The sequence below is a fragment of the Zingiber officinale genome, chromosome 8B, assembly GCF_018446385.1.
Source record: "Zingiber officinale cultivar Zhangliang chromosome 8B, Zo_v1.1, whole genome shotgun sequence".
In the NCBI taxonomy this organism is placed as follows: Eukaryota; Viridiplantae; Streptophyta; class Magnoliopsida; order Zingiberales; family Zingiberaceae; genus Zingiber; species Zingiber officinale.
The window spans coordinates 36,892,053-36,916,453 of record NC_056001.1 but is presented as its reverse complement, the minus strand read 5'-3'; the positions used below and the strand labels follow the sequence as shown (position 1 = coordinate 36,916,453).

Here is a 24,401-nt window from a genome sequence, read left to right as displayed (position 1 = left end):
GCCGATGGTTCTAGAAGAAGCACCATGGTCTCAGGGGGCGCTTTATGTTGCCCCCCTCTTCCCCTTCCTTGCGCAAGGGAAACCTAACAGCTCCAACAGCGACGACGACAAATTGGTAAAATATCGATCGGCGATTCGTCGAGGTACGATCGGAACCCACTCCATACCCTAGATTCTTCGTATTTTTTATCATTTTCAGTTAAGCTTTTAACTCGTTTTCAATAGATCTTTCCTTTGTTTTCCTTGGTTGGTGCTTTCGTTCGTTCTGTTTTTGCTCTTAGCCAGAAATTAAATCAGTGGAGCGCTCAGTTTGGCCGATCTTGTAGTTAGATTTCCAGAGCAGTAGTTCAGTGTTACTATAATAAGATCTTTTCGTGTTTTTTCTGGACGAAGTGTGATTTTTTGCTTTTGGTTTTACAATATCCATCTTACTAAAAATTGGTTCTTTGATTTGCTAACTGACAGATCACCTTTTAGTTTCGGTCTCGAGATTGCATAATATATATTAAAATGAGCGTTGTTGGATTTGACGTCGGCAATGAGAGCGGCATTGTTGCGGTAGCAAGGCAGCGTGGCATCGATGTGGTTCTGAACGATGAATCAAAGCGTGAGACTCCTGCTGTTGTCTGCTTTGGCGAGAAGCAGCGCTTTATTGGGACTGCTGGTGCTGCGTCTTCAACGATGAACCCTAAGAACTCAATATCGCAGATCAAGCGTCTTCTGGGTCTGAAATTTTCAGATCCTGAGGTACAGAAGGATATTCAGTCCTTTCCGTTTAAGGTGACTGAAGGGCCCGATGGGTTTCCACTGGTCCATGCAAACTACCTTGGTGAACTGAGGGCATTTACTCCGACCCAGATCCTTGCCATGGTTCTATCCAATCTGAAGAGTATTGCAGAGAAGAATCTAAATGCAGCAGTTGTTGATTGTTGCATTGGAATTCCAGTTTACTTCAGTGATCTTCAGAGGAGAGAGATGTTAGATGCTGCTACAATTGCTGGTTTGCATCCTCTCCGCTTGTTCCATGAGACCACTGCCACTGCACTGGCTTATGGTATCTATAAGACAGACTTACCAGAGAATGATCAGCTTAATGTGGCTTTTGTTGATGTTGGACATGCAAGCATGCAAGTTTGTATTGCTGGTTACAAGAAGGGGCAGCTAAAAATATTGTCTCATTCATATGATCGGTCTCTTGGTGGGAGAGATTTCGATGAAGTTATTTTTAATTACTTTGCCACTAAGTTCAGAGATGAGTACAAGATAGATGTGTATCAAAATGCTAGGGCTTGTATCAGGCTCCGAGCAGCATGTGAGAAGCTAAAGAAGGTTCTTAGTGCAAACCCTGTGGCTCCATTGAACATTGAGTGTCTAATGGATGAGAAGGATGTGAAAGGCTTTATTAAGAGAGAAGAGTTTGAGCAGATCAGCATTCCCATCTTGGAGCGTGTCAAAGGGCCATTAGAGAAAGCACTTGCCGAAGCTGGGCTGACTGTGGAGAATATTCACTCAGTTGAAGTTGTCGGATCAGGGTCCCGTGTTCCAGCTATTATCAAAATTTTGACAGAGTTCTTTGGCAAAGAGCCTAGGCGTACCATGAATGCAAGTGAGTGTGTGGCCCGTGGTTGTGCCCTTCAATGTGCTATACTAAGTCCCACTTTCAAAGTGCGAGAATTTCAGGTATTAGATATTTCAATCTTGATTTTGCTTTATAATGATATTTTGCTATTACGTTAGCAGAGTTTCTGTACTTCATTTTCCTTTTTGATGGCTAAATGTATTGGGCACTGGCTTGTTTATTTTTTTTTATGTTGTTTTGCCTGTGTCTGTTGATTTACCATGGAAATGATGGGAAATTCCAGATGGCAGTGTGGTGGACAATGTCTTATAAAATGGTTGTTACGTGCCAAGCTATTGCACTTGCTTGGTATGTTTTTATGGTGCACTAGCTTCTGTAAATGGTTTACTTTGTATTAGCTGTTCTTTCAGAAGTTACTGTGTTGAAATTGGACATTTAACTCCGTAGTATGATTTACAAACTTTTGTAAGATTTGTTCAAATATCTCACATTAGGATACCTGTCTGTCTCATTTTATCATGTGTTTCATCATTTGACACATGAAACTAATTGTTTTTATTCTTTGCTGTGATAGGACAATTGCATTCATTTCCTAATTCATTTTTCATTCTTACTTGCAGGTTTAATATGTGATTTCAATTTCCATTTAAGGATAATTCTTTATTCTTAAATGGATTAAATGTATACATTTAAGGTTTAAATGTATTAATCTGTTGCAGTTCACAATTATCTTAGTAATTGGTTCTTCTATTATTTGTTCATTAAGATTCTAGTTTGAGTACTTTCTTTAATATAATGATGTCATTGGTTCGGCTTGCCTAGGTACCTTAACTTTACCAAGTTATGACATCGAACTTTTCTTGATAACTTTCCTTAGTTGTGAATGGCTCTGGATTACATGTTTACATCAAGGCATTGTTCTTTTTGCTGCATACTTTACTAACATTGTAACTTTTTCTTTGCTTTCAGATTCATGAGAGTTTCCCTTTCTCAATTGCATTTTCTTGGAAAGGATCTGCTCTTGACTCTCAGAATGGAGCTGAAAATCAACAGACTACAGTGGTGTTTCCGAAAGGAAATTTACTTCCCAGTGTCAAATCTCTTACATTCTATAGGCATGCTACATTCGGTGTCGATGCTGTATATGCAGATGCAGGTGATGTGCATGGTGCAGCTAAGATCAGCAGTTATACGGTAATCATTTTCTTTGAAAAGTATCACAAACAAGCATTTATATTTTTGTGTGTGGATGCAATTCAGCAATGGATGAGAATTTTGAGTCTTTACTTCTACATCCTTCTCATGTGATTGTGGCTTAACATTGTGTGAATGTTTGCCAAATCTTTAAGCTTTGCTTCTTTTTGACAATTCTAATATTCCTTGCAGATTGGACCATTCCAATCTAACACTGGTGAGCGGGCTAGGTTGAAAGTAAAAGTTCGCTTGAATCTTCATGGAATCATTTCTATCGATTCAGCTATGGTAAGTACTCGAAGTGAGCAATTGTATTGTTGTTCTATTTACCTATCTTTTGCCATGACTAATCATGGTTCTACAGATGTTGGAGGAGGAAGTTGAAGTCCCAGTCTCAGCTGCAGAGCAACCACCAAAGGAATCTGTAAAAATGGACACAGATGAAGCAGCAAATGATTCCTCTAAAACAGAAACTGATGTCAACATGGAGGATGTGAAGACTTCTGGAGGCGTTGATAACGGAGTGCCAGAGTCTGAGCAAAGGCCTCCACAAATGGAAACTGATAATAAGGTTCCTAATTTAGTACTTATTTTCTGTGTGGTTATGTTGACCTAAGATTTCACTTCCTAATTGGGCCTTGATTTTTTTTCCTGCTTGAATGTTCTTTTCCTCCCTAACATGTTAAAAAAAATTTCTTCTGATATTAGTTTGACACTTAAGCTTAAAATCTTTGAGCTTTGATTTAGCAATCAGTAACATGGCCTGGAGTTTTTTATTCTTCAAATTCTAGTTTGATTCTGAAAATGATCAAGTTACCACTTATAGATTAATTAAGATCTAGGGTACCTATTTTATCTGTCTCTCCTTGTTCTGTCAAATCTGATGCTGGTAATTTGAGCTCTTTATTGTATTGGTGCTTTACTATTAAGAAACATGGTTATATAGGCATCATTTATCTTTATCAAACTGTGCAACGTCCTTTTATGCTTCTTTTTAAATATCATCCTGGCATTTGTCACAGATTGACTCGTGTTCAACATTCCATGTTTCCCCAAAACTTATATTTGAACTTGTAAGTTGAGTCTAAGTTGCAGTGCTTAAAGTTATTCTAAATTTAGTGGATGACCAAGTTGAGCAATGTTTATATATATATATATTGTGTTTTCGAAGGGAAGCCCTAGAAGATAGTGTGGATATATCTACGTTCTATTGAAAATGGACAGAATGATGAGATATGTATATAGGAAGGCATCAGCGGATCCAAAGAGAAAGAGACTTGTAGGATCTTGGGGATGTAGGAGGCATTGCCCCCGAAAGTGAGTTTAGGTCCTGACTTCTGGCTTGAGATTCTTGTTGTGCTTTGATGTTGCTGTGGAAGCAAATGATTGACAGAGGTTCTTCAGTAAGGAGAGAAAAGGACTATAATGTAATATATATTTTAACAATATAAATAGAATAATTGGCCCATTGCGAGTAAAATGGATAATAATGTAAACAGTTTATCACATAAATGGACCCAAACTATAAGATATATTTCATATAGGTGCCTATACTTATATGTTTCTGTTGTGTCTCTGAACTTCCACAATTGCATGCCATTGTCGCATTAGAGTCATTTATGCAATATCACTTCAAAGTTTTATGTTTAATATTGATACTTTCTTAAATGCTTAATTAGCAGTGAACCATCATAATTATCATACTCTTCGTCTCTTCATTTGTACCAATTGTAGTGTAATGTTCTATGCATCTGCCTAGGCCTTTTAGATAAGTGACCACATTGCGCATGCAATAAAAGGTTCCCTTGGTTGGTTTGGATGCCTAGGTGGGTCAAGTGGGTGCTTAACCCATGCTAGGTGAAAAAAGGACATGATTTTTTCCCCTATAGAGTATTTCATCTCGAGGAATAATTATGGTTCCAAAACACTAAAGTTACTTTTTGATGTGGTAGCACACACTTGTAAGTGTTAGCTTGAACATTTGATGAAAATATGATCAATATTTTAGGTATTAATTATATACATGTTACTAATTAAAATGATACTCTACATTGTTATATTATGTAAATTGCATTATATGATTGATAGATATATTTTCTATGTTGAATTTTGAATTTAATGGATGGACAGTATACTGGCATTGGATAATTGTAAGCCATTTTTATCTGGCCCTCTTTGTACAACAATAATAATAACAACCAAATCTTATCTCACTAGGTGGGGGGTTGACTTATCTGACTCACTCTATATACACTTTAAATTTATATCACATAAAAACTCTTGCATATTCCATATGCATATGCAGTGAGCCGATTGCCTTTCACATGGAAACATCTTTAAATTCTTGGTCAAGGGTCTTCTCTCTTTTCATGTTTTCTTTTCAATTTTTTTCAACTATTCTTGGAGATTAAAGATAGAATGTTGGGCAAAAGTTTCAGATACTTCAATTATGAATTATACTTGTTATTCCCAGATATTTGTTGGTTACATTGCCCTATTAAACCTTATTGAATTCATATGTTTCAAATCCATGCTTATGACATTTAAACTTTTTTAACGCTAGGTATTTGGACCTGCATTCTTGGTTATATTTTATAAAACATGAAATATAGGGTGTTAAAATTAAGTTAACGCTTAAAATGTTCAAAAGACTAGTGCATGAGGTGTTTTTTTAATACAGTTTACTAATGCTTGTTTGTATCTGGTTAGTGTTTCACTAGGTGATAATCATGTTGTTTGTTTTGTGTATTTCTTTTATTGCCTTTATTTGTTACTAATTTGGCTGATAACGAAGTTTGTGATGTGATACTGAAAGCAAGCCTTGACATCCTGAATATTGTTTTCTAGCAAAAGTAAAATCCTTTTATACTCTCCCATCTTTTCTTTTTCTTGGACTCCAGTGTTTGTTTTCATGTGCACATTCTGAGAAGTGCTATTATGGATCTTTATTTTAATTGGTAACCTGAGATATTATTCTGTCACTCAGCATACATTTTTTCATTTTTACATATTGAGGTGAAATTTTCATCATTTTCAATTTTGATCTTTTTGTATAAATTGCATTTTTTTATTAACTATAAAGGTTATGTATTGTAGGTTGAAGCTGTGAAAAAGAAGGTTAAGAAAACTAATGTTCCTGTAAAGGAGTTGGTTTATGGTGGGATGTCAGCTGAAGAACTACAGAAGTCTGTTGAAAAGGAATTTGAAATGGCCCTTCAAGACAGAGTGATGGAGGAAACAAAGGACAAGAAAAATGCTGTGGAGGCATATGTGTATGACATGCGAAACAAGGTAACAATATATATTTTTAATTCTACCGTAGGATATATTTGCTTCCTTTTCATTAAGATTCTAACAGAAAATCTACGTTCAGCTTTATGATAAGTACGAGGCATTTGTCACATCCCCAGAGAAAGATGAGCTGATTGCAAAACTTCAGGAAGTTGAGGATTGGCTCTATGAAGACGGAGAAGACGAAACTAAGGGTGTTTATGTTGCTAAACTTGAGGAACTTCAAAAGGTAAAATATTTGCTTTAGGTCTTACTGTACATTGGTGTTTAAAGAACCCCTTTACTATGATGACGTTTGTCTTGAGTCCAGCAAGGTAACCCAATCGAGGAGCGATACAAGGAGTGGACAGAAAGAGGTCCTGCAATTGATCAACTTGTTTACTGCATTAATAGCTTCAGAGGAGCAGCCTTGTCAAATGATCCCAAGTTTGACCACATTGATATAGCTGAGAAACAGAAGGTACATTACTCTATGCCAACGGTTGTTTTAGCTGAGTATCAAAGTACGTTTTAGTGATGGATCTGCATCTCTGGGGTTTCCCTTCAATTTGTCTTGGCTGAAATTATTGGTTGCTGTTATGGATTTCAGCGTGTGTTATTTCTGGTTGTTTTTGATTAAATTGTGCTTCCTTTTAGTTCCACTTGGAATTTAGGATATAGTCGAAGAAATTATGATGCAAGATAGTGCTATTTGTTCTACAGGTTGTCAGTGAGTGCGGTGAAGCTGAAGCATGGATAAGGGAGAAACAGCAGCTGCAGGATGCCTCGCCCAAGTATGCCACTCCGGTCCTTTTTTCGGCTGATATTAAAAGAAAGACGGAGGCCTTGGACAGGTGAGTTTTACAGATACCTCAATAGCATCTGAATCTAGTTTTGTTTTTGGCACAATGGTTTGTTATCAGTCGGCACCTAGGTGTTCTATTTCGGATCTCAAATTATGCGTTTAGATACAAATTAAACCCTTCACTCATATCGCATAACTGCTTGGTTGGATTTTACTTATTGCAGGTTTTGCAAACCAATAATGACTAAACCGCGACCTGCACCACCTAAGGTGCAAACACCCCCTTCGACTCCAACACCTGGGGATCAATCTCAAGCTTCTGAGCCACAGAGCCATGGAGGGAATGCTTCAGGGGAGCATGTGTCTGACGAGGGCAGTCAACCTCCCCCAGCAGAAGCGACTGAGCCAATGGACACTGACAGATCCGAAAGTGCACCGTCAGCCTAGGAACATCAAACTTGTCTCTCTGAGGGGTCCTAAATGTGTGCCAGAGATTTTTGAGTATCTTCTTGAATTCAGCAGTGTAATCACAAGAATTCTTACCTTCTGATCTTCACTCTCAAGTATGACTATTTATGAGATTCTTTTTTATCACACATGGAACCTGATAGGGAGATCAGAAGATTTCAGAGTCCTCTTTTATGTGTCGTTGATTTTCTTATGAAAGTTGGTGAAAATTATGATTTTCATAGTTCACAAATGCTTGTGCTAAAAGTAACGTCTCTAGCATTGTGAAACCTGAAATGATAACTGTTTCAATTAAAATTTGATATAAATTAACGGCTTTTATAATATAAATTGCTGTGTAAGTTAACTTACTAAAAAAGATGATTTATAATTTTTTTATCATATAAAGGAGGGAAGGGATGTTTTATATCTATGAGAACTTGTATTGAGATAGGTTTATATAAATTGAGGTTATATATTTAAGATGATCAAATAAATACTTGATCAGTTTCTATGTACACCTCAAATGTGAAGAGTAGGCTATTTACGTCTGCTGCAAGTTTCTATATTCTAGAAAATATTTCTATTTTTTTTTTATGTTTAAAAATTATTATCATATATTTTTTTAAAAAAATAAGATTAAATTTAGACCGGTGAGAGTGCTAAATAAAATAACAAACAATCAACTATTTGCGACCAATTAATGGACGTGCACCTCACGTGCAGATATTGCTCGGAAAGTAACTGACTTCAGACGAAGGCCTTTCAGAACGCGAAAACATGTTTTAGAGCTCTCCTCAGTGCACCCACCTGATACCAATAAGTCAATTGGTCCACGCCACTTTTAGGGCACTGGAGATACTTTGATTTCGTGTATAGAACTCTCTCTCTCTCTCCACTCGGTCTGCACCTGCCGTTTCCTTCTCACCTCCATTCTCAGCGTCCAAAGTTGGAGAAGCGTCACAAGATCCCTAATTGATGTCCTTCTTCTAATCATTCTCCTCTTCGGTCTCTGTTGTCGGTTGCAGGTCACCTGTTCGCTTGTTCATCGATTTCTAGTTAGCTGGTTCGAACTTCTGGTTGGTTTGAGCAGATTCTTTTTCGCAATTGCTAGGGTTTGCTTCCTAACCTTCTCTTGCCAGTTAGCTCCCGGATGAATTGAGCTATCTATCGTATATTTCCTTCCGAAATTTTGGTTCTTTTTGTCGATTATGGGTGTGCCTCAATGAAGCAGTTGCTCTAAACCAAAATTTTAGAGCTTGCATACTGATAGACGAAAATAGGAAATTTTGGACGTTGAATCGTTTCTCTTAAGTTGCAAAAAAAGGTTTTTTTTTTCTTTCGCTTTTCTAAAATTGGTGGAGCTAAAGACTTGTCGGACATTATGTTAGATATGTTCTGATTTTCTTCTGTAAATTGGGTAGAGATGACTGCTGACCTGATTTGATGAGGTTTAAAGAGGGTAGTAGAAATGGAGGAAGGCAATAGTAAATCGGATTTAAAATCATTGCGGAAGCTTGGAGTCAGAACGACGGGAAATTTGAAGCCTTCTGTGTCAGGGAGGTTTAGTCCTAGGAATTCTCCTCTCAATGGAAGGTTGCATTCTAGTAGAACCCGAAGGGAGAACAAGGCCACCTCTGTCAAGTGGCTTTTTTGGCGGAGCAATCTTGTAGTGCTATGGTTGATGCTTGTAATTTTTTGGGCTTACATTGGTTTCCATGTGCAATCAAAGTGGGCTCATGGTGACCATAGAAAGGAAGAACTCATTGGTTATCAGAGCAAGGCAGGTAGTTCTGGCAAATTAGCTGGAAATTCAATCACTTGGAATCAGGATTTTGTAACAGAGAATGGAAAGAACTTAACATTGATTAAGATTGGTGATACTCAGACAAAGAAAGCAAAAGAGGTCCCAACAAAAGCTAATACTACCAAGATTAAGATCGGTGATACTCAGACAAAGAAAGTAAAAGAGGTCCCAACAAAAGCTAATACTACCAAGAAGCGCAGTAGGAGATCAGAACGGAGACTGCGAAGAGCTTCAGCCAAGTTGAAGGGCATGGCTTTGGAGAATAAAACTGGCGAGATAGAGGAAGGGATGATACCAAGAAGAAATACTTCATATGGATTGATTGTGGGACCATTTGGTAAGGCAGAGGACAACATTCTGGGGTGGAATGGTGAGAAAATGTGGGGCACTTGTGATAGGAAAAATGAATTTGCTCATATTGTTCGGTCACAGTCGTTTGTGTTGGTTCTTCATGAACTTTCAATGACAGGAGCTCCGCTTTCAATGATGGAACTAGCATCAGAGATCCTGAGTTGTGGGGGTACTGTCTTTGCGGTAGTCCTAAGCAGAAAAGGTGGGCTGCTGACAGAACTCGATAGAAGAGGGATTAAAGTAGTTAAAGACAGGGCGCAGATTAGCTTCAAGACTGCCATGAAAGCAGATGTTATTATAGCTGGATCAGCTGTCTGTTCATCCTGGATAGGTCAGAAATTATCAAATTATAATCTATAATCAGAGTTTATGGACAAAAATTAAGTTCTATATCACTCTTTGATGTCTCGTCATCTAATATATTCCTCTTGCGCTAAATTACAATGAAACACAAGGAGTTGTATGATTAAAAAAAAATTGTAGTGTCTGTCGACTAAAAGATGAATTGATATGGCAATTTTCATCAGGGAAGTTTTTCTTTGATTTGAAATTATTTTTCCCCAAATCCCAAATACATAAGCATTATGTATGAAATGTAAAGTTGGATGAACTTGTAGAGACATTTAATCATTAAGCTCATAAAGATACGTGATGTTTTGTTGCAGAGCAATATCTGGCACATTTCCCAGGTGGCTCAAATCAAATAGTTTGGTGGATCATGGAGAATCGACGAGAATACTTTGACCGATCAAAGGATATGCTTAGCCAAGTGAAACTGATAGTTTTCTTGTCTGAGTCACAATCTAAGCAGTGGTTATCATGGTGCGAAGAAGAGAAGATTCATCTCAAATTGCAACCAATGATAGTTCCTCTCTCTGTGAACGATGAATTAGCTTTCATAGCTGGTATTCCATGCTCCCTGAACACTCCAGCTTTTAGTGCAGAAAACATGCTTATGAAGAGGAATATGCTAAGAGCTTCTGTTAGGAAAGAGATGGGCTTGAGTGATAATGACATGCTTGTTATGTCTCTCAGTAGCATAAACCCTACCAAAGGTCAGCGCTTGTTTCTAGAATCAGCTCGTTTGGTGGCTGAACATAATGTTTCTTTGAAAGCATTTCCAAAAGATGAATCACTTGTGGTAAAGTTTCCAGAAGTTGCTCACCGAAACACAGATATTCAGCTTAATTCTAGTAGCATCTCAATGCCAACTAACCAGGATATTGTTCTGAAGAGTAACATTAGTAGTATGGCTACTAGGAAGAGGAGAAAACATTCAAAATCAGCCACTGTTCTTTCTTTGAGAAATGATATTTCTAAGAGTATCACCAGAGCAGATGGCCAAAAATTAAGGAATCTGCTGGCAGAAACCAAGGACAAAGTAGAGCAGAACCTTAAAGTTCTTATAGGTTCACTTGGATCCAAGAGCAACAAAGTGCTTTACATAAAAGCTATCCTTAAATTGTTATCTCAACATTCAAACCTGACGAAACAAGTATTATGGACCCCAGCAACTACACGCATTGCGTCACTCTATGCTGCAGCAGATGTATACGTGATAAATGCACAGGTAACAAGGGATCCTTCATCATAAGATTTATCTACAGCACACAGGAATGTTCATTTAGATTATTATTGTTAAGATAATTAGTTGTTTTATCATTTATACATCATTGTTTGGGAGAACTTCACTATAGTTTTGGTAACACTAGCATCTCTTTTAGAGATTGAGATTTGACATGATTCTTCTTTCTAAATATCCAACTTTTCTGTTTTTCTTTATTATAGGTTCTGGGGGAATTTGGCTTTTCCTTTTTTTTTAAAAAAAAAAATCCACTTATTCCTACTGCAGCATATTGATATCTGTACACTACTAACATTTTGAATTCTGATTTTGGTAATTGTTTCCTAGAGATCTTGTGCAATGAGATTCCTTGTACTACACAAGAAAAACTTAGAAATATAGCTCAACATCTTTTATGATTTCATTTGAGACCTTAAAAATAATTTACCAAGGATTATCTTCCATCACTTAATATAACCTAAAGAGAAACTCAGCTCTTCTTTCCTATACCTAAAAACACCTTGTCAATAGAGTCAACATCTTTTCTAATCTCATTTGATATCTTAGTTTCTTAACATTACCAAGGATTATCTTGCTGTTGCTTAATATGACCTAAGAACTAGTCCAAGACTTTGTCTGTACCCATGAATCCTGATAGTGAAAGATTTCACTAATACAAGTGATAGATCAATCATAGAATGCCTACATATTTTTTAGTGAAGATTCAACTTTGCTATCGTTTCTCTATTTTATAATCTCCTCAAGCATGGCATTCTCAGGAGAGAATGTCAGTAACCTTATCTCCTTACCATTGAAGAATACACCATATCTAATATTACTCAATAGTTTCATTCTGGTACTTCATGAAGTTAATTTTCCTCTTGGCACTAAAAGCCGATTTGGAGAGCTTTGAAAGGTTACATCTTGAAACTGAGATCTCTTGTAGTCTCTCTCTATCACACTGAAAATTACATTGTTGTTTTTTTGCCATGCAATTAGTTTGTTATAAGTCTACAAAGTTCAGAAAACCACCCAAGTTGTTCGATATAGAAAGAGAAAAGATGAATATACCATTTGCTGAAGGTGGTAGAAGGATAAAAATTATTTGATTTGGCTAGAAAGACAAACTAATATGAGCTAGTGATCGCCATCTCTCACTTGTAGATTGGATGGCTTGCTCCTTGCACCAAAATCCTGGATCTTTTGTAGGAAATTGCATTATTATTGGACTACAAGAAAGGGAAAAATAGGAAGTTCATAAATGGCATTTCTTAAGCATCAAATAAAAAGGTTAGTGTGAACTTCAAATAGTTAAGACTCCAAGTTTATAATTTTTGTTGAAGTTTTGATGTTCTAACCATTAGCTTGACTATCATAACCATTTCCATTCCCCGTAATGATTAGGTTGCTGTTTGCTTTACCTTATAACAGTTTTCGCATTGCTTTATAATCATCTGATAATACGTAATTCATACACAGGGGCTTGGAGAAACATTTGGAAGGGTTACAATTGAAGCTATGGCTTTTGGCCTGCCGGTATTCTCATGTTTACCTTAGCTCTTCATTCTTAAATTAAATTCATGATCATTATAGGTTGATGCTTCTTGATTGACGCCTTTTTTGCTTTTAACTTTTTCAAAAGTTCCACTATTTGCATTAGGCAGCGTGACTATGTAGGCCTTCATTCATTCCAGACTTTCAAATTTCATGGCTCTTAGGCTGACCTCAAAATAGATTGTCCATAGTTGAGACCAAGATCAGACGATCGATAGGAAGTTTATGTATAACCAGCTAAACGTATGCAAAAGGATGAGAAATTACACGACTTAATTTCCCGTTGGTTTCTGCAAATCTCGTTGAGCTACCACGAGTGTCTGATCCAAAATCTCATGCCGGATGACTAAAAAATGATATGGATTAGTTTATATCTGTAATTGAGAACTTCAGATCAGGAAGAGTTGTAGCAAGTTATATTGATCATTCATTCCCTTTATTAGATTTATTAGGAAATTCAAGAATGTGCAATCAGAATGGAAGCTTATCTTCAATTAGATGGTTTCCCTTTTGTTTGTGATTTTGTTTGTGATCTAAGTTCGTTCATCTCGTGGCCTCTGGTGCAGGTGCTTGGAACTTATGCAGGAGGGACCAGGGAGATTGTTGAGCATGGAGTTACCGGTCTTCTCCATCCTGTTGGGAGAGAAGGAATACAAGGTCTGGCCCAGAACATTCAGTATCTGCTGAGCAACCCATCAATGAAAGAAAAAATGGGAATTCTCGGAAGGAGAAAGGTACAAGAGAAATACCTGAAGAATCACATGTACAAGAGTTTTGCTAACGTTCTCATCAAGTGCAACAAAATCAAATAGCAAAGCTGTTCAACTACTGCACATTTTGCAACTAGAGATCTTTTCAATCGATTCATTAGACATTTTTTCCATTTGCAATTAACTTGTTAACAACCACGTGTTGATTGGTTATTATTATTATTTTTTTACTTCAGTAGAATGCTCAATTATATATTTGAGTTTTGTCTGTAGTAAATTTGAAATACAATTTAAGCATATTTAGAGGTCAATTTCAAAATATTATTGGATGATAATTTTCATATTACTTTGCTTAGTGCAATTCTAAAACTTTAAGATTTATTATTTACTCTGTCAGTTGTCAGTATGTTTACTGAATAAGAATTATGGAATGAATATCTTAGATCAACTTTTGAGTGTGTATAAGTTCAGTGAAGTAGTATAAAATACCGTCTATCACCTTAATAATGTTGTCTATCTCCTTATTAATTATGTGATGAAATTTTTAAATATTATATTTACAGTTGACATTAATTTTATCTTTAGTATTTTCACCACATAGTTTGCCTCTTTAATCGATAGTTTAACATTTTTCTATCCAATTATTATTAATTTGACAGTCAAAATATAATATATCAAAAAATTATGTGTGGTAAACTATAAATTAAATATTTTACTGTACTATTAACATTAATCTTACTAGAGTAGGATTGATATCAAAATTACTAAATACCTTAATCGTCTTAGAGTATTCTAAAATTTTGATTTATTTTGAATATTAAAATTAGTTTTAATTGACATAGTATATGTCGTATACTTGAAATAACATATATTTTATTATTATTTAATTGGAGATGATATGTTTAAATAATTTTGTATAATTGTTTGATTTTTTTTCAAAAAAAATAATTATTAAGAATTATATTTAGGAAATACGGACAGAGATCCTCTGATCCAAGATCCTTGGATCAATTCTAGACCCTACCTATTCATTAGTGGGGTGGATTATACTCCACCTATTAAATAAGTAGGGTCTAATTCACTTTATCAATGTACTTGTAGGATCTCTCATGGCCCAGAAGATTCGGAATTAGAAAATCCGAACTCAAGAAATACCTACAATTTTATTTTTTAAAAAAAAAATAAAAGCTTTATCCATATAATTAAAATTACATGTATCAATAATGCATAAAATAAACTAATTTTTCTATAATTAAAACTTAATGCACATTCAATTGACATAATTGAAATTTTTTAGTGAATAATTATATATTTAATATCTATTATTATTTATTTATCTAGATTTTATCTCATTATTTATCCAGATTTAATTAATTAGTTAACTTTTTTTTTTAAAAAAATAAATTGTTCGTGAATAGCTATATAATCCACCTTTAGGCTAACCATCTTAATTAATTATCTAATAATTGAATAGAATGTAATGGAGGTGGAGTTAATACCAGGTGATCCTGTCTGAAACCATGAAGCTGAGAGGTGACGACTTCACTGATCGGACGTGGACTTCGCTCCACTATGCAAAATAAATAGTGTCAGTGCCGAACCAGGGAAGGGATCCCCGGCATTGACCCTCCAACGCTCATGTCAATCATCGGAAAATGTGGAAAAGCAGAGCAATAGTAGAATTCAATATTATCGCATACCTTTGCCGGTGAAAAACCCTTCTTTATATAGAGTCCTGATGGGCAGTGTGCACATTTCTTGAGACATGAGCACATCTTCCATATGTCCCATGAAAGGACTTTGTCAGGAAAGTACCCTTGATACTATACCTTTGTTGGTCTCTTTGGAGGCCGACAAGAGGGGAGAGGTGAATTGCCCTGCAAAATAAAATAACTCCTTTTTCGGATTTTCAACTAAAACACTTGCACAAACAGAATAAACAAAATAGAACAGAAAAACTGAGGCTCACAATTTACTTGATTACAACCGAGAAGGTTGTTAATCCAAGATAGATGAAAAATGTACTAAAAAAATTTCTTCTGGGCGGAGAAGCCTCTTACAACGTTGACGCACAAGAAATAGAAGTTTAACTCTAAAATGAAGCGTACAAGTGCTGGAATTGAATTACTTGTGATTGTTGAAAAGCTTTTGAACCAAGGTTATATTTATAACCTTGGTAGGGACGCCTCGAAGGGGTTCCAGGCACCCTGGGGGGATAAAACTTTATCCACAATGCAATGAATCACGCTTGACGCGATCTGGTCAAAAAGCCAACTCCGGGCGCTCGGAATGGTTCCGGGCGCCCGGACCACTAAGTCAACCAGGTTGACTTTCTGGTCCGGACCTTCTACTCCGGTGTTGTTCGCCTCGGTCCGGGTCTTCCGCTTTCGACTCCGCTTGCTTGGGTGATCTCAGCCATCTGGAATAGGGCTCACCCGAACCCAAGTTCCGACCTTCTCCTCGAGCAGCCTTCCTTTCCGGTTTCTCGTCCCTTGAACGTCGCGTACGTTCTTCTCGTCCACCGGTGTACTCTTCCGTAGTCACCTCGTCCCTCGGATGCACCGAGCCCGTCGACTCTCTCCCGTGCCGTCCTTCTCGCTAACCGCGTCTTCTGCTCGACTTCTGTGCTCCTAAGCTCCTGCACACTTAGACACAAGGGTAAATCACACATAACCTAACTTAACTTGTTTGATTACATCAAAATACCTTGGGGTTCCAACAATCTTCTTCTTTTTGATGTGAATAACACAGGTTAAGATAGGGTAAAACAGATATAATATAAAAACAAATAATGTTTCAAATAAGTGTAAGTAAGATTTTTCAATGTTAAATACACCTCCCCCTAGACTTAACATTCTTCTCCCCCTTTGATCACATAAAAAATTGGGGTTCTTTTAACAAGTCTAAGGTAATTTAGATTTTTCTTTAAAAAGAATTGGCAAGTAAAGAAAAATATCTAAGTAAATAGGAATACTTTTGAAAAAATTTCGTTCAATAGAATAAGTAACTTAAAAAAATTGCATAAGTCTTGAAGTAAAAATTTTTAAGTAGAAAAAATTTCTAAGGCAATATATATATATATATATATATATATATATATATATTAATTTTTAAATTTGTAATGGAAAGATTTCTTAAAAAAAAATTTAAGTTTTCGTAAACATGAATATTTTTGAAAAATATTTTCTAAAACAAAGTAAATAACCCTTTAAAGCATTAATTAATTTTAATTTTAATGCTTTTCAGTTAGTCAATTAAACTGTTTATTTCAATACTTGACTTCTAGGCAGTGGCGAGGCACTAGGCCTTCTTGGCTATTGGAGCAACAACCACTTTCTTAGACAAAGCCTTATAAAGAAATTCACTGTTTAATTTTCTCGCTGAAAGTGCTCAATTAAATTAACAGTTCAAATTAAACACGACTTTGGAACCCAATGTAGATTCTATCCTACAGGGTTAATCAGGTGTTTTCTAGGTACATAATTTTTTGATATTTTTCTGATCTGACTTTTATGAAACCTATAGTACTAGTTTAATCCTTTATAATTTTTAAAAGCAGAAATATTTGAACAGTTAGAGTTTTTCAATTTTTCTATTTCTTCTTTTAATTTAACATTTTCAAGTTTAATTTTATCAAAATCCTCTATACAATATTTTGCTAAAGTTCTTTTTATTTCCAAGTTTTTATTTTTTAATTTAGTATTTTCATTTTTTAATTTATACATTAACTTTGCCATAGCCTTAACACTGAAATAAAGCTGATCAAGAGGTAAGAGACATACCTCACTTACCATATTAGACTTGAAGCCTGACTCTCCCCCTGTTTTGCTGCATTCATCTGAGGTCGCTCTCCCTTCATCGATGCTAGGTTTCGATGTACTTTGCCCTTCATACCTCGCCATCAATGCTAGTCCGGCATACTCTTGTACTTCAGATTCAGATGATGAAATACCGTCCCAAGTAGCTTTTAAATTCTTGTGCTTCTTGGGTACCTTGATTTTGTCCTTCTTGAGTTCAGGGCAATCCTCTTTTAAGTGTCATTCCTTTTGACACTAGTAGCAATAAACCCTTCTTCTATTTCTTGGATTCTTCTTATTCTGCATTTCTTTAAATTTGTTAGATCTATTTTTTTTTTAAATTCCTTACTATATAGGCTTCTTGATCTTCTTCTGAATCTGACTCGGGTTCATCCTTCTTGGTTGCATTTAGCGCCATTATATGACTTGATTCCTTCGTTGTCCCTGCACATCTAGTTTCATGTAATTCAAGAGTAGAAAATAACTCCTCTAGGGTACTTACCTCCAGGTCCTTTGAAATATAGTAGACATCGATGATTGACATCCATTCTGGAGTTCTGGGAAAAACATTGAGTGTGTAGCGTATGGTGTCCCAGTTGGTTACCGTTTCATCGAGATTCTCGAGTCCGGTAATTAACTCTTTTACCTTTGCATGTAGATCGGCTACTTTCTCACCTCTTTCCAGACGGATGTTCGTCAGTTTGTTCCAAAGTATATCTCTCCTTGCGAGTTTGGCTTCGGGTGTCCCTTCGTGGAGTTCCAGGAATTTTTCCCAAAGTTCTTTGGCCAACGAGTAACTTCCGATGCGGTTGACTTCTTGAGGCGGCAGCACGCTCAGCAATTGATATTCTGCTCGGTTGTTTACAACGAAATCATTTTGTTCCTTCTTTGTCCAAAGGCTCTCTTCTTTTTCCTTTCCATTCTGATTCGTAAGAGCTACAAAACCATATTTTATAATTAGACGAATTTCGAAATCAGTTTTCAGGAATACCTCCATACAACGCTTCCAGTGTACGAAGTCCCCTTCGAATTTTAGTGGAACGATGCTTGGTCCGACCATTGGTTGCTTGCTTCGGTCGGCAGTTAGTCCTTCTGAAGCGTCCTCGCTCTGATACCACTCGTTGGTCCCTTTGGAGACCGGCAAGAGGGAAGGGATGAATTGCCCTGCAAAATAAAATAACCTCTTTCTCGGATTTTCAACTAAAACACTTGCACAAACAGAATAAACAAAATAGAACAGAAAAACCGAGGCTCACAATTTACTTGGTTACAACCGGGAAGGTTGTTAATCCAAGGAAGATGAAAAACGTACTAAAAAAAATCTCCTCTGGGCGGAGAAACCTCTTACAACTTTGACGCACATGAAATAGAAGTTTAACTCTAAAATGAAGCGTACAAGTGCTGGAATTGAATTACTTGTGATTGTTGAAAAGCTTCTGGACCAAGGCTATATTTATAGCCTTGGTCGGGGCACCCCGAATGGGTTTCAGGCATCCTGGGAGGGATAAAACTTTATCCCCAATGCAACGGATCGCGCTTGACGTGATCTGGTCAAAAAGCTAACTCCGGGCGCTCGGACCACTAAGTCAACCAGGTTGACTTTTTGGTTCGGGCCTTTTGCTCCAGTGTTGTTCGCCTCGGTCCAGGTCTTCCACTTTCGTCTCTGCTTGCTTGGGTGATCTCGGTCATCCGGAATAGGGCTCACCAGAACCAAGTTCCGACCTTCTCCTTGAGCAGCCTTCCTTTTCAATTTCTCGTCCCTCGAACGTCGCGTACGTTCTTCTCGTCCATCGGTCTACTCTTCCATGGCCACCTTGTCCCTAGGAAGCACCGAGCCCGTCGGCTCTCTCTCGTGCCATCCTTCTCGCTAGCCGCGTCTTCTGCTCGACTTCCTGTGCTCCTAAGCTCCTGCACACTTAGATACAAGGGTTAAACCACACAAGACGTAACTTAACTTGTTTGATCACATCAAAACACCTTGGGGTTCCAACAACCTTAAGAGGGCATGCATATCCCTGACGCGATAGTAGAAGCTTACAATCCGCCTGTCGACCATGCCTCGTGTCAGCGACACTATCCCCCAAAAGGATGTTGAGAGATACTACAATGGTCCTGTTGCTTGGCCGAGCGAGGTAGCTGCTCGGTCGGGACTCCGCTTCATCCCTGACTAGATCCCATTGCTTAGCCGAGCGGGGTAGCCGTTCGGCCAGGACTCCGCTGCGTCCATGACCAGATCCCGTTGCTTGGCCTAGCGGGGAAGTTGCTCGGTCGAGATTCCGCTACATCCTTGTCCAGGTCTTGTACAACGTCTTGCCACTTAGTATCGAGCGTTGGCTGTCTCGTGTATCATCCGGAGCCTAAGTGGGGGTCAGCTCGGGCCCGTATCCTTTCGGTCGGGGCCTGACCACCTGACCGACCATTGCAAATTGTCCTCCGTTCGACCTTTTGACATTGGGGCGTTGACCGCCTTGACTTTGACCTCCATCTTGACAGTTGACCTCGTGCCAGATAGGCTTCCCTCCATCGCCGCATCACAAGCCTCCCCCTCAAGTCTAATCGAAGGAGGCTGCAAGTCAGACAAACTGGACCAGTAGTCTTCGATGACTTATACGCTTTTACCGTTCAGCCTTGCAAGGCCCGACCAGGTATATAAAAACACCACTCGACCTAATTCCTTCGGAGCAACTGTGTTTCGATCGTTCGGCTATGTGATAATCACCTACTCGCGCCGCTCGGGTGATGAGCGGCAACACTTAGTGAAAAAATTCCTTTCCCGCGCTCCTCGGCCGAGCATTCTGACGTCATCTAAATTTTTCGAAGACTATGCAAATCCCTAATCATTATAGCCAAGCACGCGGCTATACCTTTTAATTAAATTTCATTAATGTCATTCGGTGGTTGAGCGCCACATGGCCCTCTTTCTACCACCGCACATTTATGTGATAGGTGGATATTCGCTGGCGACGTGACAGATACCTTTTCCAATTCAACGGTTGGATCTTCTCCTAGTTTTTCGCAACCCTAGATCAGATGGCTCAGGTCGATCAGCCGTGAGGTTTATAAACCTCGCGTGCGTCGCCTTCTTCTTTACTTCAAGCACCTTCGTCTTCGAGTTCTCCGTATATATTTCGTTTCTTCTGTCTCTCCAGCGATCTTCCAGTAACCTTCCTCCCCCTTTTAATCGGATCTTTTCGTTGCACGTCTTCAATCTCCTTATTTTTCGATGGCGAGCTCCTCACTACCCCTGTTGTCGTCCCTAGGCTTTGGTACACGTCCATCAAGTCCAAGTTCGATGGCGGCAACGCTGAGAGTTTGAGAGACGCTTACGAAATTCTATTTGACTATCAAATCAGTCTTCCTTTGACTTTCGACCACTAACGAACCGCTACCGGATTTTTTATGCTTCTTTAGGGACCAATTTACCACCGGACTGTGGTTCTCGATCCATCATTTCTTTTCTACCGTTTGTAAATATTTGCGTATTTCTCTCCATCAATTAGTGCCGAACTCCTTTCGGTTGTTGTGCAGGGTCGTCGTCCTGTTCCACCTGCACGACATTCCTTCTTACTCCTCGGCTCTTCCACTATTTCTACTATTCAAAATTGTCCGAACCAGGGACTTTTCTCTTCCAAGCCTAAGTGGGCCTAGTTTTCTTTGACAAGATGTCGTCCTTTAACAAGCATGGGAAGGACTACTTTTTCTTTATTCGCTTTCCTGAGCGGGCGGACTTTTCGACTAGCTTGCAGTTAGAAGTGTCGAACCCTCCGGAGCTCAAGAAATACAAGAGCCGATCGAACTACCTCCAATTGGCCCAGATTAATAAACATGCCAGCTCTTTCGAGTCCAAGATCCACTCAACCAACACCAGGAAACTCCGGGCTATCGAAGACTTGGAGATAAAAAATAAGGAGTTTCGGATGTTGGCTCAAAACTTGAAGGATGTGGAGGCCTTGCTGAACGTCGAACGAGAGGACAGGTTAGTCGATCGGTCTGCAGCGAAGGCCCAGCTTGATGCCAAAGATGAGGAGTTGACCCAATTGAAGGAGGAGCTGCAAGCATCCCGAATGGCCCTCGAAACTTATCAAGGTGGGGAGTCCGAGTGATTTAAGCTCATGAAATGGGCATCTCTATGCTCGGACACTTTCAACGACAAGGTCACCGATCGAGCGCTCCGCCTTTTTAATTTCGCGATCGACGGGACGCTCGACCAACTAAAAGACAGCGGCTATATTCCCACCACTCTAACAAACAAGGTCATCAGCCGGGACAAGATGAACGAGTCGCCGCCCAACGACGTTTTGGATTACTTTGAGTGAGCCTTCTCCCGCATACTCCGTCTCCTTTTTATATTGCCTTTTTGGGCTTGTAAAAAGTATGCAAGTGTTAATGAATGGTCGCTCCTTCGGTGAACCTTTTTATTTAATGCCACTCCTTCGTTATGCGATGTTTGGCTCTTCCTTTTCATATTTTCCCATTGTAAACTGCTTACCATAATGTGCTTACCAGTGTGGCTTCGTGACCTTCCGATCGGCAATGAACTATCCATTTTCATAACCGATCGATAAATTCAGGATTGTTGAACGACCCCGTTATAGTGAAAACCATTGCTTTTGAACAGCATTTCTCGATTTGCCTTTTACATTGATAAACTGTTTTGTCAAAGTCTCAGGTTTAAGGTTGCCGCTCGACCATTGTTGAAAACCAGGGGTTTATGGTCGCCGCTCGACTGTTGAATGACGTAGACATGAGTTTAGGATCGTCGCTCGACTGTTGAATGGCACAGACGTGGGTTTAAGGTTGCCGCTCAACTGTTGAATGGCGTAGACATGGGTTTAAAGTCGCCGCTCGATCGCTGAATGCATAGACATGGGTTTAAGATCGTCGCTCGACCGCTGAGTGACGTAAACATGGGTTTAACATCGCCGCTTGACGATTGACTAAGATCAGGGTTTAACGTCGCCGTTCGACGGTTGACGAAGACCGGGGTTTAACATTTTCGCTCAACGGTTGACGAAGACCAGGGTTTAACATCGCCGCTCGACGGTTGATGAAGACCAGGGTTTAACGTTCCCGCTCGACGGTTGACGAATACTGGGGTTTAACGTTACCGCTTGATGGTTGCAATGCATAGACAGGAGTTTAGAGTCACTGCTCGACTTTTAACTTGGTCGATCGACTCAAGAGTCTGAGATACTTGCGCTTTTATTAATCTTCCCTGCATCACAAAGTCACATACATACACATACAGATTACATCAATGTTCATTCGCGCACCTCTCATCCGACCCTATAGGGTTGGAGATGGTTCACACTCCATGGTCGCTCGAGTTGTCTTCCGTCTTCGTCCTCCAGGTAGTAGGCCCCCGAGAGGAGTTCTGTACGACCTTGTAAGGTCCCACCCATGGTGCCTCGAGTTTATTGATGTCACAGACTGACTTGATTCTCTTCCAGATCAGCTCGCCAACTTGGAAGGATTTGGGATCACCCTCCAATTGTAGCTCTGCTTCATACGCTGCCGGTATACCATCAGTCGAATGGCAGCCTTGTCCCGTGCCTCGTCCACCAAATCGAGCTCCATGCGCCTCCGCTCGTCGTTCCCCTCATCATAGAGATGAACCCGGTCAGATTCTACTCCGACCTCCACGAGGACCATCGCTTCACCACCATACACCAAATGAAATGGTATCACGTCGATCGCCTCCTTCGGAGTCTTTGATAACTAGCATTTTTGTGCATTATTTTGGCTCTTATTCTTGATATTTTTATCTTCTCACATGCTTAATTTTTTGGTTATATTATATTTTTTTGAGTAGAATCTATTTTAAACTTGATTATAAATTTCCTACAAATTATAGAATTTAATTTCAAGTTTTTATGTGGTTTTGTAGGAAATTTAAAGAGCCATGAATCCGAGTCGAGTTAGATCAAGCTCAGCTTGATTTGAAGGGAAAAGGAAAAAACCACATTTGGAGCATCTAGGTTTTTGATTGAGAGCTCAAGGCATCCAAGGGTTCATTTAAAGCTTCAATTCAATTTGGATAAGAGAGGAGCCCAATTTCAAAAACCCAATTAAATCCTAAAGCCCACTCTTAAAGCCCAATTCTAAAAACCCAATTTCACTTTTCTTATTGGATTCGTATTCCTCTCCTCAACCCAAACCTGAAACCCATTAAGAATCCATTCCTCTTGTCTTTTCTTCTCACGCGGATGAACAGGCGATCCCATCTTCTCTGCTTCGCGTTTCTTCCTCGAGGGCTAGGGCACGCGACCCCCCCCCCCCCCCCACGGCACATCTTCTTCTCTTCTTCCTCACCATCGGCCGACGGGCACTATTCTCTTCCCTTGCCACCGGCCAGCCATCCACAGTCCACCTCTTCGTCTTAATTCCATCAGCGAGCAACAACAAGCACTCTAGGTGGGGCAGCAAGCGATGGCGATGATCCTGACCATATTCACCTCACCAGAGGGGTTCTCCGATGTGTCCTCCATCTTCCGTCATCCTTCAGACCTCTCCTCTCCTTCTGGGGTTCGGACGAACAGAGGACGAAGTGGGTGACGACAGTCCATCTCCATCTCTCTGGTGGCAATCCGATTATCTTCAGTTTATCAGCAAGCTCCTAGGACTTCTCTGCTTCCAGCGGGTTGCAAGGGTAGGGGAGTTCTCAGCGAGTCCCAGCAAATACCTTCAGTCGCCGATGAATTTCCAGTGGTTGCTCTCTTTTTCGGCTTCATTTGATTGGGCTAGGCTAGTGTGGTTTGTAGGGCAGAGCACCAATCGACGAATATAGGCAGTCATCTTCATTTTCAGTCAACTTCCAGTGGAGGGGTTCTTCGTTAGAGGATTCGTATCTCCCTCGTTGTCGAAGTGTGCAACAACCAGCAGTGAGCTACTGTCCACCGGTTTTGGGGGTTCCAAAGCCGGGTCTTTCGTGTGACGGCGAAGGGTAGTCCTTGGTTGTGGAGGTTGAGTGTGGATCGTGGTTTAATTAACTTAGTTTTATTCATGTTAATGTTTATTCATTGTGTCAATTTGCTTGTGTTGATGCTTCTTGTTGAATGCTTGTAGCAAATTTGATCTTCTATGTTTACTTTGCATGTATTTAGTTCAACTTAATTCATGCCTACAAAGTGTTTGATGAATTGCTTCAACTATTGGTTAGGTTCAATTTGATACATTCTACTTTGTTTAACTCTTGCTTGTCTTGTTCTTCCAATTTCTTTAAGTTCTAGTTTTTCATTTGAATGCAATTAGGATAGATTAGCTTAGGTTTCATTTCATGCTTTAGGTTTCATTTTATGCTTTACTTCATGTTGTCTTTTGTTT

The 24,401-nt window shown here is 39.0% G+C and overlaps 2 protein-coding genes across 5 annotated transcripts; both read left to right on the top strand.

The window, feature by feature from the left end:
• The first annotated feature begins 4 nt into the window (after positions 1–4).
• On the top strand, positions 5–7,548 carry LOC122014576 (heat shock 70 kDa protein 15-like). Its single transcript, XM_042570852.1, has 10 exons — positions 5–143; positions 466–1,680; positions 2,549–2,773; positions 2,966–3,061; positions 3,138–3,344; positions 5,870–6,064; positions 6,147–6,293; positions 6,375–6,524; positions 6,767–6,897; positions 7,073–7,548. Exons 2-10 carry the CDS (start codon positions 511–513, stop codon positions 7,293–7,295), a joined length of 2,544 nt encoding a protein of 847 aa, XP_042426786.1. The 5' UTR covers positions 5–143; positions 466–510; the 3' UTR covers positions 7,296–7,548.
• Positions 7,549–8,161: 613 nt separating this feature from the next.
• On the top strand, positions 8,162–13,600 carry LOC122014744. 4 transcript variants are annotated; one of them, XR_006120751.1, is made up of 5 exons: positions 8,162–9,784; positions 10,119–11,023; positions 12,182–12,307; positions 12,497–12,553; positions 13,138–13,600. XR_006120751.1 is itself a non-coding variant. In XM_042571140.1 (5 exons), the coding sequence occupies exons 2-5, from the start codon at positions 8,767–8,769 to the stop codon at positions 13,381–13,383; spliced, it is 2,226 nt and encodes a 741-aa protein (XP_042427074.1). In that variant the 5' UTR covers positions 8,164–8,410; positions 8,720–8,766; the 3' UTR covers positions 13,384–13,600. The 4 variants fall into 4 exon arrangements, 3 of the variants coding, with proteins under 3 accessions (XP_042427074.1, XP_042427075.1, XP_042427073.1); XM_042571140.1 differs by lacking the exon at positions 12,182–12,307 and having other exon boundaries at positions 8,164–8,410; positions 8,720–9,784; XM_042571141.1 differs by lacking the exon at positions 12,182–12,307 and having other exon boundaries at positions 8,165–8,323; positions 8,720–9,784.
• The last annotated feature ends 10,801 nt before the right edge of the window (positions 13,601–24,401 follow it).